The 18,554-nt window shown below is 44.1% G+C and overlaps 2 protein-coding genes across 5 annotated transcripts in view; one reads left to right on the forward strand and one right to left on the reverse strand.

Annotated features, from left to right (window-relative positions):
* nup153 (nucleoporin 153) overlaps positions 1-6,925 on the reverse strand; it is a 59,249-nt gene extending 52,324 nt beyond the window's left edge. Inside the window, exon 1 of one of the 2 annotated variants that reach the window (XM_055654576.1) lies at positions 6,752-6,925. In XM_055654576.1, the coding sequence (XP_055510551.1) occupies positions 6,752-6,835 (84 nt within the window). In that variant the 5' untranslated portion in view covers positions 6,836-6,925. The remainder of the gene's footprint in view (positions 1-6,751) is intronic. The other variant, XM_055654567.1, reaches the window with a different exon arrangement.
* On the forward strand, positions 4,581-15,636 carry LOC129708674 (zinc finger BED domain-containing protein 5-like). 3 transcript variants are annotated; one of them, XM_055654597.1, is made up of 2 exons: positions 4,581-6,636; positions 12,184-15,636. In XM_055654597.1, the coding sequence occupies exon 2, from the start codon at positions 12,304-12,306 to the stop codon at positions 13,468-13,470; it is 1,167 nt and encodes a 388-aa protein (XP_055510572.1). In that variant the 5' UTR covers positions 4,581-6,636; positions 12,184-12,303; the 3' UTR covers positions 13,471-15,636. The 3 variants fall into 3 exon arrangements, with proteins under 3 accessions (XP_055510572.1, XP_055510562.1, XP_055510579.1); XM_055654587.1 differs by lacking the exon at positions 4,581-6,636 and adding an exon at positions 7,584-7,743; XM_055654604.1 differs by lacking the exon at positions 4,581-6,636 and adding an exon at positions 7,752-8,148.
* Positions 15,637-18,554: the final 2,918 nt, after the last annotated feature.

Below are 18,554 nucleotides of genomic sequence, written 5' to 3' on the forward strand. Positions count from 1 at the left end.
ACAAGCAAAAACTAAAGCTGAAGAAAAGCAAGATCTCAAGCCAGAAAGGGTGCAGAGAAGGTGCATGCACCAAGAAACACAAGTAGCAAACGTAAATTTTGTGTTGATTTATTTACTATTGGCATACAAATTTCACGAGAGAATGTTGCCAGCACTCAAGGGTCTGAGCTATAGGGAGAATTTGAAGAGGCTGAGACTCTATTCCTTGGAGTACAGGAGGAAGAGGAGTGATCATCATTAAATAATGAAAGGGATAGATCGGGTAGACACATAGTCTCTTGCCCAGTGTAGGGGAATCAAAAACAAGAGGACATAGGTTTAAGATGAAGGGGGGGAAGATTTAATAGAAATCTGAGGGGTAATATTTCACTCAAAGGGTGGGGGGTGTATGGAACAAGCTGCCAGAGGAGGCAGGGACTTTTGCAATGTTTAAGTAACAATTAGGACAGGTTTAAAGGGATATGGGCCAAATGCAGACTGATGGGGCTAATTAAAATGGGACACGTTGGTTGGTTTTGGCAAGTTAGACCAAAGGGCATTTTTGCAAGCTGTATGAAACATAGAAAATAGGTGCAGGAGTCGGCCATTCGAGCCAGCCGTACCACCATTCAATACGATCATGGCTGATCATCCAAAATCAGTACTCCGTTCTTGCTGACTCTAAGACTGCAATTACATTTTTTTTTAATGCTTTTCTGCAAGACTTCCTTTGCAAAGAATGATCAAGTTCGATGCAAGAGTTCAAACCAGATATATTATGGCAGGTGCATAAGATTACACACTTCCTGCAAAAGTTAGCTATATTGTCCTAATGTAGAAATAACCTTAAAGCTCCAGTCATCAATTGTACATAGCTTCAAGGATTAAATTAATTGAAAACTGAAACATACTGAAAATCTCTTTTTTTTTTTTAAACTGTCAAAATGTCTTCAGAAAGACAATTGCCATTTTCTGTGGTGGTTATATGGTGAAAAAAGGTTAAACTTTAACATCTTTCTGTTACTCTCTTTTAATTTAGATGGGGCTCCGAAGATGTCTTCCTTTCCATAAGTTTTCAAAAGCCATTAATAACCTTAAAAAAAAAAGATTTGGTCCTTGTTTCCTGCCTTCCTGCAATGGGTCCAGGAACAACCTTTAAAATCAGATGGACATATGGTCATGGTGATAGGAGTAGAATTAGGCCATTCAGCCCACGACTACTTCGCCATTCAATCGTGGCATATCTATCTCTCCCACCTTACCCTATTCTCCTGCCTGCTCCCCATAACCTCTGACACCTGTACTAATCAAGAATCGATCCATCTCTGCCTTAAAAATATCAAGACTTGGTCTCCACGGCCTTCTGCGGAGGAATTCCACAGATTCACAACCCTCTGACTAAAGACATTTCTCTGCATCTCCTTCCTAAAAGAACACCCTTTAATTCAGAGGCTATGTCCTTAAGTCCTAGACTCTCCCACTAGTTGAAACATTCTCTCCACATCCACTCTATCCAAGACTTTCACTATTCTGTATGTTTCAACGAGGTTCCCCCTTTAGAATTTTTTGAGGATGTAACTAAGAAATTGGACAAGGGAGAGCCAGTGGATGTAGTGTACTGGGACTTTCAGAAAGCATTTGATAAGGTCCCATATAGGAGATAAGTGGGCAAAATTAGGGCGCAGGGTATTGGGGGGAGAGTGCCAACATGGATAGAAAATTGGTTGGCCGACAGGAAACAAAGAGTATGGATTAACGGGTCGCTTTCAGAATGGCAAGCAGTGACTAGTGGGGTACCGCAGCTATTTACAATTTTAATGATTTAGATGGGATACAAGTCACATTAGCAAATTTGCAGATGACACAAAGCTGGCTGGCAGTGTGAACTGTGGGCAGATGCAGTTCAATGTGGATATGGCCAACCATGGATAAATGTGAGGTTATCCAGGAAGGAAAATTATTATCTAAATGGTGTCAAGTTGGGAAAGGGGGAAGTACAAGATCAGGGGGTCCTTGTTCATCAGACAATGAATGTAAGCATGCAGGAACAGCAGGCAGTAAAGAAAGCAAATGGCATGTTGGCCTTCATAACAAGAGGAGTTGAGTATAGGAGCAAAGAGGTCCTTCTGCAGTTGTACAGGCACCCGAGTGAGACCACAACTGGAGTATTGTGTGCAGTTTTGGTTTCCAAATTTGAGGAAGGACATTCTTGCTATTGAGGGAGTGCAGCGTAGGTTCACAAGATTAATTCCCAGGATGGCGGGACTGTCATATGCTGAGAGAATGGAGCGGCTGGACGTATACTCTGGAATTTAGAAGGATGAGACGGGATCTTATTGAAACATATAAGATTATTAAGGGTTTGGACACACTTGAGGCAGGAAACATGTTCCCGATGTTGGGGGAGTCCAGAACCAGGGGCCACTGTTTAAGAATAAGGGGGAAGCATTTAGAACGGAGATGAGTAAACACTTTTTCACTGCCTCAGAGGGCAGTGGAGGCTGGTTCTCTGGATAGAAACATAGAAAATAGGTGCAGCAGTAGGCCATTCGGCCCTTCGAGCCTGCACCGCCATTCAATACGATCATGATTCAAGAGAGAGCTAGATAGGGCTCTTAAAGATAGTGGAGTCAGGGGATATGGGGAGAAGGCAAGAACGGGGTACTGATTGTGGATGATCAGCCATGGCCAGTATGAATGGCGGTGGTGGCTCGAAGGGAACCCAGCATAGTCACACCCTACTGCTCCAAAGGCACAGCAATAAGATAGTAATGCAGTTATTGGTCAAGTCTTCATTTGCTTCTCTCAACCTCAAATTGATTTGTCTTGCTTACTTTCCATTTTTCCTACAACCTCTTTGGCTCTTCCTTTCATTCATCAATTCCCCCAACCCCTTCCGTCTTTCCTGTTTTCAAGAATAAAATCTTCCCTTGGATGGCCAGATCCACATTCAACCAGAAAAAGTTTTCTCCCCCTTGACAGGAAGAAACTGAGATAAACCCACGGTAACAAACAGAATACAACAGAAAATTCTGAACATCGTGACAAGAAATTAACATATTGAATAGAACATCCCACTGGAGCATGACATTTTGTACTGCAGCCTGAGAAAATCAGAATTTATGAAATTATGCCTCAAGATGAACCTTATTGTTTACTATTCTGCAATATAACCTTCAGCTTTTCACCTGTGACTCTGTATAAACGTCCTTGGTAATGCAGCTAAAAAAAACAACTTAGAGATGATTTAACACAGAAATTTTTTTTTTCTTCAAAGGGACATAAGGCACAAATGTATCGAAGCCAAAGAAGACTGATCCAAGAGCATAGCTTTCAAACAATAGCTATTGGGGATAGTAGAAAGGATAAAAGCTAAATAACGGAGGACTCAGCAGACAATAATATGACAAAGAGTATCCCAACCTCATTGACAACAGTTAAGGGAAATGTTATTATTAAAATGGGAAACATTAACAGAGGTGGCAATACAGCTTCAAGTGGGGTCCACGTAAGATGATCAGAAACAAAATTAATGACAGGAAGAAAAGGATAGAAAACATAGGTGTGTCTGATTGAATGTTGATGGTGAAGGTAGGAAATTTAGCTCACAGTAGTAATAGTACCCGACATAGCAATCAGCCCATTTTAACCAGATTGAGATCAGTTTAATGTTATGTACACCCGGGTGCAATCAAATTCCTTGTTCACGAAGCTCGCATAGTGAACAATAGTGATAAACACAACAAATGCAAAACAGCAGAAAGGCGCAATATTGTTGTGAAAAAAATATTAAAACAATAATGCGGCAACTGAATCAGGGCCAGCTAAAATTTGACAGCATCTCCAGGAAGGAGGTGTGAAAGAGGATATTGGTTCAGGAATCTGATAGCAGTGGCGAAGAAGCTGGACGTCCAGGCTCTCAGCTCTATATCTTTTCCCAGAAGATAAAATAATGTGGCCCATCCACAATTGGCAGTTGAGAAACAGAGGTGGGTATTGTTGGCAAACAAGTGGGAAATGACATGCCTAATGTCACCAACATGTAGTGGAAAGATAATAAAAAGCAAGTCACCATATACAAATACTCTGAACCATCTAACAATGTTTCAGAATAGAAGCCTAAAGTCAGTGATATGCTGTCGACAAATATATAAGAATGGAACCCAGGCTAGTGTAGTTCTAATTTCCTTAATTCTACTGGTAGCAGATGAACCTTGTCCTAAGCTTGGGAATTCCTTTCACAAACCGCTGAATATTCTTCTCCTGAAGACCTTTGATACCACATCCTTCAGGCAATGTTAAGTTTCATCTACTGAAGCTCCTGCAAACAATCTTGTGGTGTCTTATCACTGAAGAGGCAGTGCACATTCGGAACAGGAGAAGCAATGGGCCATTTATGTATAATGTACCCTTCATGTACAATTCCACCAATCAACAAAATAATGACTAAACTGCTTATTCAATGTGTTCATGCATTATTCCCAGATCCCTCAATTCCTTGAACAAACTGCAAACTCTGCCTGACTGACCTTGCACTGTCCCCTCGGGTAGAATGTTCCAAAGATTTTTTCTCATTTCAGTCCTAAATGTACTACCATTCAATCCAAGGCCTTGGTTTCAGATTTTCCAGCTAATGGATACAATCCTCTTGGAATTTTATATGTAGCAATGAGTTTATACTTCATTCTTATAATCTTTAGAGCACAGAAGTAAAACCCAATCAGTCTCTCCTTATATGACAGACTAGCAACCAATCTCACGAACCTTCCTGCCCACTCTCTATTACAAGTACATTCTTTAGATGCAATTATAAACATTGCAAGGTTATTCCCAAATAAAGTTTTAAGAGCTGCAGCAGAACCTGTATACGTCTAGTACAGAATGACAATTGTTGGTCTGCCAGGTATCAAGAGATCGGTAGAAGAACAAGAGATGGCACTGCAAATGGAAGGGATTTAACAAATACATGGGATTTCTATATGATATAAACACACAACAAATTTTACATATGCAGCAATGTTACTGAATGCCTTACTTTATGCAATTTGTTTTGGTATTACTGTCATGTGCATAATACAATGAAAAACCTTGATGGGATGCTATGGTATCCAGTTAAATCTAACTGTACATGAGTACAATCATCACACACAAGAACACAGGTCGTGCACTGAGAAACATACTAAAGTGTAATTATAATGTTGCAGTGTTATGTTTCATTGCACAGATATAAACGCAAATTATATTTATGCTAGATAAGTGACATTCTACTCAGACAGCAAAGATATCAGTACGCCCGACGAGTCCAGAGGGACTGAAAGCAAATTTACTTCATGATTGAAAGGGGGGGGGGGGGGGAAGTTGACTTGATGGGCCAAATTGTATAATTCTGATCCTATCACTTATAAACTAATGTTATGGGTACCCATTTCACTTTTATAAGTAATCCAAGACCTTCACAAGTAAAAATGTTTAATAAAAACCAATGCCCCAAAATATAAAACTACATATATCAGAAACACTAGTCATAATAAGTCACAACATGGAAAGTGGCCCCTCAGCCCCAAGCAACATCCATGCAAGTCTTCTCTGCACTCTTTCCATTTTAACATCATTTTTCCTGTATCAGGGACGCTGAAACTGAACACATTACTCCATATGCTGCCTTAGCAATGTTTTGTGCCACTGTAACATAACATCACCACTTCTACATTCAATACCCTGACTAGTGAAGTCCAATGTACAGAAAGCCTTCTTGACCACCATATTTACCTGTAATGTCGCTTTCAGGGAATGATGTACCTGTGTACCAAGATCCCTCTACTCTACAACACTCCCAATGGTCCCAAGCATCAAACTCCATTGACCATTCCACAGCCCACTTGCCCAACTGATCAAATTATTTGTATGATATTGATGTAATATTTCAATAATGAGATTTGCTTTAAAAATCGGGCAGGTGATCGAAAATGTAATTTAAACTACTTTTTAATCATGCTACATCATTTAGTTATTTAATAAAGCACATTCGATAAAAGCATAGAATCAACATTAAGAAGAAAAGCTGATCTGTTTACTGTACATATGTATAATTCAGAATAAAAACATTTGGCGATAATCTAGCACTCTCGTGGCTGGTGGGATCTCAGAACAGAAGAGCAAAGAAATTAAAAAAATTGTAGGGGGGGATTAATATTTAAAAAAAATACTAGCTTTCAAGTAGCAGCAGGTCAGAGCGTTGTAAAATATGTGGCGTTAAAGAAGTACTCCATCAGCTCCGCGCCAAAACACCCCCCCCCACACGAGGACATGCTGACAGGAAGGGAGAATTGGGAGCAGCCTTAGCCCGTAGATAGACACAAAATGTTGGAGTAACTCAGCGGGACTGGCAGCATCTCTGGGGACAAGGAATGGGTGATGTTTCAGGTTAGGGGAGAGGGAGACTAGTGGCATGGAAAGGCAGAGGGCCTGCAACAGGGGGAGGTGAACAAGGCCGGGAGGAGATCGCAGAGCGGAACGAGGTTTGATCGGGAGGAGGCCCCTGCCCTGCCCTCTTCATCCACAAACCCTGTAGCCAGCGGCACCCCTCCCTCCTTTCCCCACCACCGCCTCCCGCTCCTGCTGCTGTCGACAGGCCCGGCTGCTCAGCGATCCCTTGAGGTAAAGGCAAGGCCTTGCCGACTGCCAACACTAGGCCGCGGATCACACACAACTCTGCCGGCGCCACCGCCATTTTTGTTATCGATCCCTGCAAAGCGGCCGCCGGTTTCCTCACCTGGTTCTTGGCGTACGGTTTGCTGATGATGTGGTGCCGCTTGTTTCTGATTTTACCGCCGCCGGCGCCTCCTGCCGCCGCCATTTTGCGGCTCTCTTTCCCGGCCGCTGCTGCTCGCGCCGCTCTCTGTCTATCTCCTAGCAGCCGGGAGGTTGGGGGGGGGGGGGGGGGAGGGAGGAGGGGGGAGGGTGGAGGGAGGGGAATTCCCGCAACACACGCTTCACCCCCCCGCGTCCGCGTCACACCGGTCGCAATCACCGCCAAGCAGTCGGGGAGATGGGGGGGGAGGGGTAAGGGTTCGTGCTTCACCCCCCCGCGTCCGCGTCACACCGCACGCACGCTCGCGCAGCTCTCCCTCTCTGGAGGGGGAGGGGCACAGTGGTGAGTGGGGGGAGTTGGTGGTCACGCTTACGTCACACGACAACGCGCGCTTCACCCCTCCTCCCCCCGCTGCGTCACACCGCCCACTCGGAAGGGGTTGACGCTCACGTCACGCTCCGACCCGCCCTTTTGCCGCAACGCGCGCTTCACCCCTGCGTATGTCCGTCTGCGTCACAACGTGCGCCTGCGCCGCTCACTCTGGAGGCTCACGCTCTTACGTTACGCTCTGACCTGCCCTTCGCCGCAACGCGCGTGTCACATCGCCCGCCTGTGCCGCTCTATGGAGTATAAGATCTTTGCTATGGAGGGGGAGGGGAAGGGTTCACGCTCTTACGTTACGCTCTCACCCGCCCTTTCCTCCTCCCCCACACAACGCGCGCTTCACCCCCCCGCGTCCGCGTCACACCGCTCGTCCATGCGCAAGCGCAAGCACCTTCCCTCCTGGGGGGGGGGCGGCTTTCCCCCCCGCGACGCACAAAAGAGGCAAGGCACGCCAGGATAACGTCATCGCGCAGGCCGACGTGCAGTGGCCCCCGACCATGAAGTCAGGGAGGCGGCCGGCGGTTGCGTCGTCGTCGTCTGGGCGGAGACGGTAAAGCCGGGCCAAGACCGTAAGACAAGAAGATTTTCATCATGTCATCAACTCAATATAATTGCAACAAAAAAAATATCCGTATTCTTAGATTGCAAAGAGATCGGAAATAACAAATGCAGAGTTTAGGAGGGAAGTGCAGATGCTGGAGTTTCCACCGAAGGTCGACACACAATGTTGGAGTAACTCAGAGGGACGAGAGAGGAGTGGGTGACGTTCCGGGTCGAGACCCTTCCTTCTTCAGATTGAGTCAGGGGATAGGGAGACAGAGACATGGAAGGGGAAGGTGTGAAAACGAGACATCAAAGCGAGTGAGGTTCAAGGAAAATGTAGAATGGATCATTGTTAGCTGGGCGAAGGTGACAACGAAACTAACAGATTTAATCAAGGGGTGGGATACATCAACGAACCTTCAGACCACAGTGTAAGTGGACGTAGAAGCATAGAAAATAGGTGCAGGAGTAGGCCATTCGGCCCTTCTAGTCTGCACCGCCGTTCAATATGACCATGGCTGATCATCCAACTCAGTATCCTGTACCTGCCTTCTCTCCATACCCTCTGATCCCTTTAGCCACAAGGGCCGCATCTAACTCCTTCTTAAATATAGCCAATGAACTGGCCTCAACTACCTTCTGTGGCAGAGAATTCCAGAGATTCACCACTCTCTGTGTGAAAAATGTTTTTCTCATCTCAGTCCTAAAAGATTTCCCCCTTATCCTTAAACTGTGACCCCTTGTTCTGGACTTCCCCAACATCGGGAACAATCTTCCTGCATCTAGCCTGTCCAACCCCTTAAGAATTTTGTAAGTTTCTATAGGAACCCCCCTCAATCTTCTAAATTCTAGTGAGTACAAGCCGAGTCTATCTAGTCTTTCTTCATATGAAAGTCTTGACATCCCAGGAATCAGTCTGGCGAACCTTCTCTGTACTCCCTCCATGGCAAGAATGTATTTTCTCAGGTTAGGAGACTAAAACTGTACGTAATACTCCAGGTGTGTTCTCACCAAGACCCTGTACAACTGCAGTAGAACCTCCCTGCTCCTATACTCAAATCCTTTTGCTATGAATGCCAACATACCATTCGCTTTCTTCACTGCCTGCTGCACCTGCATGCCTACTTTCAATGACTGGTGTACCATGACACCCAGGTCTCGTTGCATCTCCCCTTTTCCAAATTGGCCACCATTCAGAAGGAAAAGAAGCTAGGAAAGGGTGGAGATTGACAGCTTCTTTATTCGTAAGGGTAGGTGGGATTAAATGCGGCACAATGGAATAATACTTTATTGTCACATGTGACAAGGCACAGTGAAGTTCGTTGCTTGCATACCCATTTGTATGCAAATAGTCACCACATAAAGGGCACTGACAAAGTTACAATGTACCTCGGCCCCCCCTCCCTCCACTCCAGCTCCTCCATTGTTCGTTTTCCCCCCCCCCCCCCCCCACAGTGGTTCCCTCGTGCCCCATTCGACAGCCAGCTGTGGGTTGACCTGTGAGGCTCTCACCAACCCATGAGTCGCCACGGCGAGGCTCTCAGTCACGAGGCTAAGTCGGCCTGGGCAGGCTACGCCGCTTGGTATTTCCTCGGCCTCCTGAGAGGTGTCTGTCGTCCCGGCCATCTGGGAGGCATGTGGGGGCGGTTTGCGCCTACCGGACATTTTCCAGTCCGCGGCGCGGTTCTTCTGCAGGTGAGTCGGGCCCACCTGGCAGGCGAGGTCCAGCGGACATATGCAAGGGGAGATATAATAGGAACTGAAGGGTAACTTTTTCACACAAAGGTGGTGGGTGTATGGAACGAGTTACCTGAGTAGGTAGTGGAGGTAGGGACTATCGCAACGTTTGAAGAAACATTTAGACAGGTACATGGATTGGATAGGTTTAGAGGGCAAACACTGGCACATGGGATCAGTAAAGATGGGATGTGTTGGCTGGTACAGCTGAAGGGCCTGTTTGCACGCTGTAAATGCAAGGGATTATTGTAGAAGGCAGGAGAACGGGGTTGGGAGGTAAGGATAGATTAGTCATGATTGAACGGCGGAGTAGACTAATTGGGTCGAATGGCCTAATTCTGCTCCTATCACATTTGTACGATGCTTGTTTGAGACCTTTCGAGCGCCGGGGTTCACGTTTCTGATGGAAGGGTCGACAACAGTCACCCTCGGATGTTGCTCCTGTCACTGTGAGTTCCCCCCTGGGTGCTGCCTATTCCCTCCCACGTCTGTCTGTGTGGTAGGTTAAAATGGGTCCATGCAGAAATTAGAGACCAATAAAACTGGCATCCTGAGTTAAAAAATAAATCACAAGGTGCTTGAGCTCAGCAGGTCAGGCAGCAACTAAGAGGGGGAATGAACAGACAACTGTTCTTCGGCAGGTGAGTCAGGCCCACTGGGTGGGCAAGGACCATAGAACATAGGTTTTGGATTGGGACCCTTCTGCAGACTGATGGAATAGAAAAGAGAAAGTTCAAGGTGAAATTTGACCACTCCGATAACAGCCCTGTATTTGGTGCTGGAGTTAAACCAAATGAAGTTCTGTTGAGGGAATAGACAGAAGGATAGACACAAAAGAAGATCCACATTTTATTTTACAATTATTTCACAAATCAGTAACTAAATTTTAATTTAAACTGGTAATTTTGACAGGAACTAAAGCTAGGCCAAAGCTTTGATGTCTGAGGCTTCCAAGGTAATGTTATGGATAGGGCATACATCTGTCCTTGTAAACCAATTACATTTCAAGGCATGACTAACTCATTGACTCGTCTCATGGCTCTAAAAGAATTGGTATGCTGGATTTGGCATAGGTAAGAAGGGTGAAATAGAGCAATAAGTCTTTGGAGTGGTGGCGCGGCTCTGGCTGCAGCGGCTCACCGGCAGTCCCGTTTGTTTTGTGTTTTTTGTGTTGTTTATTTTGGTTAGTCTAGTTTTTGGTTTTTAGTTTGTGTTTTGGGGGGGTGGGGTGGGGAGTTGGTTTGCAGTCTCGCCCTGCAATGCGACCTTTTTGACTATTCCCCTCTCTGCCTCCGTCTGCGCTGAGGCCTAATGGAGCTGACGACCTGAGGCTCTAAAAGGACTCGCCCTGAGCTGGTATGCTCCGGCTCAGGGCTGGAAGAGGTTGGGACGCTAGGTAGGGCGGCCAGGGGTGAAATCGGAGCGGCCGAGCTCGGGGAAATGCGCTCGCAGCCCGAGGGAGGTTCGGCGACCATGTCGGGTCAGCCTGGCTAGAGGGAGAAGCGACGCCCAAGTCGGGACGGCCCGGCCCGGGGAAGAGGCGACACCCATGTCGGGACAGCCCGGTCCGGGGGAGGTTCGGCGCCCATGTCGGGGCGACCCAACCCGAGGCTGAAGACGGTGCGGTACTCACGTGAGACGGTGTACTGACGGTGGTGGCCTGAGTCCGGGGTTCGGCCGTGGGCCAGCGGCTGCGTCTGCAGGACTGGTGGGCGGCAGCTTCAACCACCCCGGGCCGCGGTGTTTGAGCCGCGGGACTGATTTATAACATCGCCCGGGGGGGTATCGCCTCAGCGCAGAGGGAGAAGAGGAGGGAAGAGACTGCAGACCTAAGACTTTTGCCTCCATCACAGTGAGGAGATGCTGGGTGGACTCACTGTGGTGGATGTTAATGTGTGTTTATTGTTGTTTTTTATTGTATTATATGTATGACTGCTGCAATTTCGTTCAGACTTCGGTCTGAATGACAATAAAGGCTATCTATCTATCTATCTATCTATCTATCTATCTATCTATCTATCTATCTAAATGATGAGGACAGGTCCAACTCTGGAAGATCTAGACCAGCGTTTCTCAACCGTGGTTCCCCGGAACGTTGGGGTTCCGAGAGAAATTGTGATAAATAGGCTAATCATATGTAAATGCAGTCATTTTTGTGTTTAATTTCATATTCGTAATTTTATTATACACATACGGCATAGTCTTGGAAAATTCTTGGGTACTATAATAAAGTCTTCAACCGAACGGGTGAGTGGCAGAATATTGCTTTCGGGGAACGGGGTCCAACTGGTCCCACTTGGTCTAGTATCATTTAAAAGAATAATAATCATAGGGAATATATTTAGTGACGTCTATACTGCGCCAGTGTGAAACAGCCTTTAGTGGTCATTAGACAGGAGCTGTACGTGACGGATTCGTGTATCATCAAGTGACTCGAATACAGACGCATGCACGGTCTCCATCAGTACTGTCTGTGCTTCCTGGCGTGCAGGTACATCCCTCATTCACCCACGTTATTTAGTAATTTTTACCCATCATGTTATATGAATTAAAAAAATTGAAGTATGTTTATGTTTATTTTTGTTAATTTATCAAAAGTTTGTGTGTTGTTTTCTCTCTCTCTCACTCTCTCCTCCAAGGTTAGTTCTCTTGTTTGCCTTTATTTGCTTCAGTTTTATTTGTTTAAGTGTTATTTATCTTTTTTACATTTTTTCTTTTTTGTTTTACAGAAATGTCTGACCGTCCATTGTGGCGATTTTTGAAGAGAAGGCATCCAGACAATTCTGATGAGGCTAGTGATTTAAAACAAAAATCACAATTTTCTGATAAATTTCACTGCACATGCAAAAATGAACCAAAAAAAGGTCCGTTTTTACAATGAAAGCTACTTATCAATGGGCTTTACATGGACTGGTGATCCAAGTTGTCCTATTCCTTTGTGCCTTGTCTGTGGCAAACAACTTTCAAATTCAGCAATGGCTCCAGCAAAATTGAAAAGACACTTCACGACAAATCACAGTCATATGAAAAATAAAAGTGCTGATTATTTTAAAAGGCTATTGGAATCTCAAAATAAACAGAGTACAGCTTTTGTGAGTAAAGTCAGTGTCAGTAAGAAAGCTCAAGAAACAAGTTATTTGGTAGCAGAAATTATTGCACAGAAAAGGAAAAGTCACACAGTTGGTGAGAACTTAATAATGCCAGCATGTAAAATTATAGTGGGTAAAATGCTGGGACAAGATGCAGTACGGGAAATTGAAAATGTTCCACTTTCAAACAGTACAATAAGTCAATGTATTGATGACATGTCACACGACGCTGAAGAGGTTTTGTGTGATAAACTGAAAAATAGCAGTTTTTCTGTCCAGGTTGGTGAGTCAACAGATCTTGCCAACAAATGTCACATTGTAGCTTTTGTAAGATTTATCAACGAGGGTGAAATTCAAGAAAACCTTTTCTGTTGCAAAGAACTGCCTGAGACAAGCAAAGGAATAGATATATTTAATATTTTGTCCACATACCTGGAAACAAGAGGTCTCTCCTGGACGAACTGTGTTGGCATCTGTACTGATGGTGCCCCATCGATGGTTGGCTCCATAACAGGCTTCGTTTCTCTTGTAAAACTGGAAAATGCTGATGTTGTCTCAACGCACTGCTTTCTTCACAGAGAGGTGCTGATTTCAAAATCTCTTGGAGCTGAATGGAAAAAAGTTTTTGATGATGCTACCAAAATGGTCAACTTTATTAAACAAAGACCAGTTCACTCCAGAATGTTTAAAAAGTTGCGTGAAAACCTGGACAAAGACAAAGTTCTAAATAGGGTGTTTCAGCTGAACGATGAATTGCAGGAATACTTTCAAGGAAACAATAAGCCAGATTTTGCCAAGTGCTTTGAAGATGAGAAATGGTTGCAGAGGCTAGCCTACATGGCAGACATGTTTCATCACTTGAATCAGCTCAACAAGTCACTGCAAGGCCCTGGGGTCTTGAAGTCAAAATGTATTGACTTCAAGTGACAAGATTCTTGGATTTAAAAGAAGACTGAATCTTTGGAAAAATCATGTTGCAAAAGGAAATCTTGAAATGTTTCAACTACTGCTGGGGCTTAAGGGTGAAGAAGGGTATCAGCAAATTTCAAGTCTTATTCAAACCCATCTGGAAGAACTGCAGATCAAAATCGAACATTATTTTCCCTCCCTTTCAACACAAGTGTATGATTGGGTGAGAGGTCCATACTCTGAATCTTCTGCTCATCCTGAGAACTTGACTTTAAGAGAAGAGGAAGAACTTTGTGAGCTGCAGTCTGATCGTACACTCAAGATGAGATTTACTGACCTATCCCTGGACAAGTTCTGGATTTCCGTGAAGGAAGAGTATCCTGCCATTCATAGGAAAGCAATAAATATATTGCTGCAGTTTTCAACCTCTTACATGTGTGAGCAAGCTTTTTCTTATTTAACAAGTATCAAGAGCAAAGACAGAAATCGGCTCCTTTCAGTTGAAGATGAAATCCGTGTGTGTTTATCTAAAGTTCGACCCCGAATAAAGTATTTGTGTACAAAAAGACAAGGACAGGTTTCACATTAGAGAAGCAAATTTCATTATCTAAATTGTCTTCAAAAATAACATTGCCTTGACCCATATATTTGTTCATATGACATATTGCCTTGATTTATCTTATGCCTTGTCAACATTGTCAATAAACGATTAAGTTATTATCTGTTTTTGTCTGTTTATATGTTATTTATGATGTTAGTTATTAATGTTTATTTTTTGTGTTTCCAGATAGGGCTGATTTTTTTTTGTGTGAATGAAAACCTTATGAGATCTCTTGAACAAGCAGTTTGATTTCAGTTGTTTTGCATTGTCAATAAACTTGAGAAAAACTCTACCTGCGATTCTTCCCACATCTGCAGTTCTTTCTCAAACAATAAAGATATATAATGATTTTTATGTAGGGGTTCCCTGAGAAATTATTTCAAGGGTTCCGCGAGGGTAAAAATGGTTGAGAAACACTGATTTAGACATTGAAGCATTCAGTTTTATATCCAGGAGTATGTGTTGGGAAATTATTTTGCCTCAAGAAATATTGACATCAGTTATTGAAATCTAGAGACAAAAGAGACTGCGGATGCTCAAATCTTGTGAAAACACTGCTGGAGGTAAGGTTTTTGGAAGATATTGCCCATGGGGCCGAGTTCAAACAGCAGATTGTATCATTCTTCAATGATTAAAATCTACTGTTTGGGACTCGCATTACAAAGAGAAACTATTTCCTTGTGGCACGCTTCAAAACAGTCAATTAAAGATGATAGCGCACAGCTGTAATTCCACATCAGAAGTGCTCAGTTACACTTGGTATGTAACTCGCATAGATAGCTCCACTCAAATTTCAAAAACATTAAATGTATTCAGATTAACCAGGCAAACTTGCTTTTGCAGGAGGTTGAGCAAGTTCAGTGGATTGAATTTAAATGAGCTTGTTTTCAAATAGTTAGGAACTATTCTTGTTGCAAATGAGATCACAAATGTTTGAAATATTCTGTGTAACTCTCTATACTGAATATGCAAATTACCTACAATTCATCTTGTCCTAAGGAAATTAAACTCAATCTTTGTATATTAGTTGTGTGGATCTTACAATGCAGATTGAGTGGGCACTTGAGAGATACAGCACTGAAAGGGGCTCTTCAGCCCACCGAACGCAAACCGACCAGTGATCATCCTGTACACTAACACTGTCCTATACACGTGGGTGATTTACAATGTTATCGAAGCCAATCAACCTACAAACCTGTCCGTCTTTGGAGTGGGAGGAAACCGGAGCACCATGAGAAAACCCACATGGTCACAGGGAGAACGCACAAACTGTGTACAGACAGCACCCATAGTCAGGATCGAATCCGGGGCTATGCCACTGCCCCACCCCAAACTTCCATTGGTTGAGAGAATTTCTATCAATCGCTTGGGCTCATTTTTGACACTTAATCTGGAAGGTAACTACATTAAATTAACCTGTTAAAACAGTAGTGATTTTGTCAGTAAACAGATACAAAGCTTGCATATACATGTATAAACTGTATATACTGTATAAACCTGAATAAAATGTTGGTACCAAAACAAGAAGAAAATAATGGTGTAACAGTTATGTATTTACCAAATAAAATTGCTGTTTATTTCTAGTTTATTTCAAATTGTTTTTTTAAACATTATAAGGTCTTATTGTGTTAATGTCCAATATATTCTTACACAATTTTGTCACTTAAATATCGTCGTGAAATTTGCTACACTTGGCATACCACTGAATATATATCAAGAGGTGACTTAGTCCATCAGAAATGCCAATATTTCTTGCAGGTCTCCATGGTACAGTGTATGTAACTTTATCAATTGTTTTTCTGCCTCGGAGCCTATTCACTTCCAATGAATTCATGCCTTGTGTGCTTGGTTACAAAATTTCAGCTACAAAGAAACCAAGTCATTCTTGTCATGCATCAAAGTTGGAGAATGGATGTGCTTTAAACAATTGTGTTAATAAATAATGTCTCCAAATAGAAATGAACACTGTTTCAGCTTGAATGTCTTCAATGCACTGCACACCATTTGCTCAGGTTCAGTTTTGTCTTTGATAAGTTGAATAACACTATGCACCAAGCTTAAACTACAATGACTAGATTTCCCTCTGGATTGAGCAAATACCCTCGACCACTGCTACAGCTATAGGCAGAGGTTGAATAGGCTAGGACTCTATTCCTTGGAGCACAGAAGGATGAGGGGTGATCTTATAGAGGTGTATAAAGTTATGAGAGGAATAGATCGGGTAGATGCACAAAGTCTCTCGCCCAGAATAGGTGAATCGAGAACCAGAGAACATCGGTTTAAGGAGAAAGGGAAAAAGATTTAATAACATCTGAGGGGTCATTTTTGCACACAAAGGGTGGGGGATGTATGGAACAAGCTACCAGAGGAGGTTGTTTAGGCAGGGCAATCCCAATATTTAAGAAACAATTAGATAGGCACATGGATAGGATATGAACAAAACGCAGGCAGGTGGGACTAGTGTACCTGGGACATGTTGGCCGGTATGGGCAAGTTGGGCATCAGGGCCTGTTTCCACACTGTATCACTCTATGACTCTCTAAGCCTTGAACGAGTACTGTAGTGGTGAACTTGACATCCACCGCCATGAAGTGCTTTGAGAGGCCGGTTATGGAACACATTAAATCCAGTCCAACTTTGCAAGAATTTGCAGAGAATTGTGGACGCAGCCCAGCCTATCACACAAACCAACCTCCTTTCCATTGACTCCATCTACACTTCATACTGCCTCGGCAAGGCCACCAGCATAACCAACGATGATTCTCACCCCGTCACTCGCTCTTATGTTTTGTTCCTACAAATGCAAAAAAATAACTGCTGGAGGAATTCAGTGTGGCAGGCAGTGGACAAGACGATAGCGTTGAGCAATGAGAAGATAGATTCAGTGGGGCAAGAGCAGGGCAGTCCTGTTTGTGGAATTTGGGTAAGTGATAGAAGCAGTCAATGCAGAGTTGGAGCACATAAGATCAAATGCTGTGGAAGGGAGATCGCCCCATGTATTGATCAGTGATGGTCTGGTGTTCTCTGTGGAGGTTCAAAGTTCAAATTTATTTGTCACATGCACCAATTAAGGTACAGTGAAATGAGTTACCATGCAGCCATACAGAGCACAATACACAATAGAATTTAACATAAACATCTACCACAGTGGAATCAATCTTTTTCACTGTGATGGAAGGCAATAACGTTCAGTCAATCTTGTCGTGGTGGTGAAGCTTGTGTGGCCCTCAGATCCTGAGAGCGATGCCGTCTGGAGCTATGCTCCTGGTAGGGCCACCCATGGCGGTAAGGTCGAGGGGGAGGTCTCTGACAAAGAGTAATCCAACCAAGACCTCAACGGTGGAACAGGCGGAGGACAATGGCTGACTTTAGTGGAGCGTCACAACGGCTGGGAAGGCGGATGAAGGCTGCAGCAGAAAAGGTCGTCTTGGACTCCATGCCACTGCATCCTGACCCAGATCTGTCAAGGACCGTGTGGTGGCTGTCTGTGCACCAGTCTCCCCACGTTAAACAAAGTCACACACAGGCATCCTCCATCGAGTGACCGCCGATGATGATGGTGTTCATTGGGGGGATCATGGTCCAGGAACAGTTACGAGCTGTTCAATATCTGCTGCCCAGCCTCTAAGGTAGATGTGGATCTGCTGTAAAACAATGGCACCACCCTTGATGACAATACTGAATTGGGTGCAGATTGGGTGGGGATTACGCATTTGAAATCATGTTAATAACGAGATGAAAAAGTCTGGAGGGTCTTGATTAGTAAGGGTGTCGGTGGTTACGGGGCAAAGGCAGGTTGAGAGGGAAAGGTAGATCAGCCATGATTGAATGGCAGAGTAGACTTGATGGGCCAAATGGTCTAATTCGGCTCCTTCAACCTATGAGGGGGAGGGTGTCTGCAGTGTTAGAAACATGAGAAGGGATCTGTGTGAGGACTTCTTACGCAATAAATAGGCTGGGAGGCAGTAGTGATGGAAGAAGGGCTTGACATGATGATGGGCCTGGAACCCGTTGAGATGTGGATGCAGGGGTACAAAATGCTAAGGATATTGTGCTCAGCATCAAACTGGTGGAGTTGATCAGCAGGATGGATGGAGTTGGAGCTGAATCAAGCCATGAGGTCAAAATGGAATAATGGAAGGATTAACCGTGGGAATATTGCTTGGAGAGGGGCGGGAGAAGAATAGAGGGGGCTGTTAGTTTGGGGCTATGGTGAGATCAAAGGCAGGTTAAAAAAAAAGAGAAAGGAAGCTATTTAAAAGGAGCGAGAAGGCTCTGGAGACGCTCGAGATTAGTGTCAGCAGGTAGGGAGGGGAATGGGCTATAATACCAGGAAGGGGAGTTTAGACTGGACCTACTGTCTTTGTCAGGAAATCTTTGATCTCAGGACTAGTACTCCAGCGGTAAACACCTTGGCAGTTTGAGATGTGGCGGAGGCTGCCCAAGTGGTAGCAGGAGGCAGTTACATGCAGAACGTTGGTTTTGCTTTATTGGTTTTAAT

This window comes from Leucoraja erinacea, chromosome 2 (genome assembly GCF_028641065.1).
Source record: "Leucoraja erinacea ecotype New England chromosome 2, Leri_hhj_1, whole genome shotgun sequence".
Lineage (NCBI taxonomy): Eukaryota > Metazoa > Chordata > Chondrichthyes > Rajiformes > Rajidae > Leucoraja > Leucoraja erinaceus.

Coding starts and splice junctions, on each gene's coding strand:
- LOC129708674 (XM_055654597.1), top strand. CDS start 12,304: ATGAACCAAAAAAAGGTCCGTTTTTACAATGAAAGCTACTTATCAATG.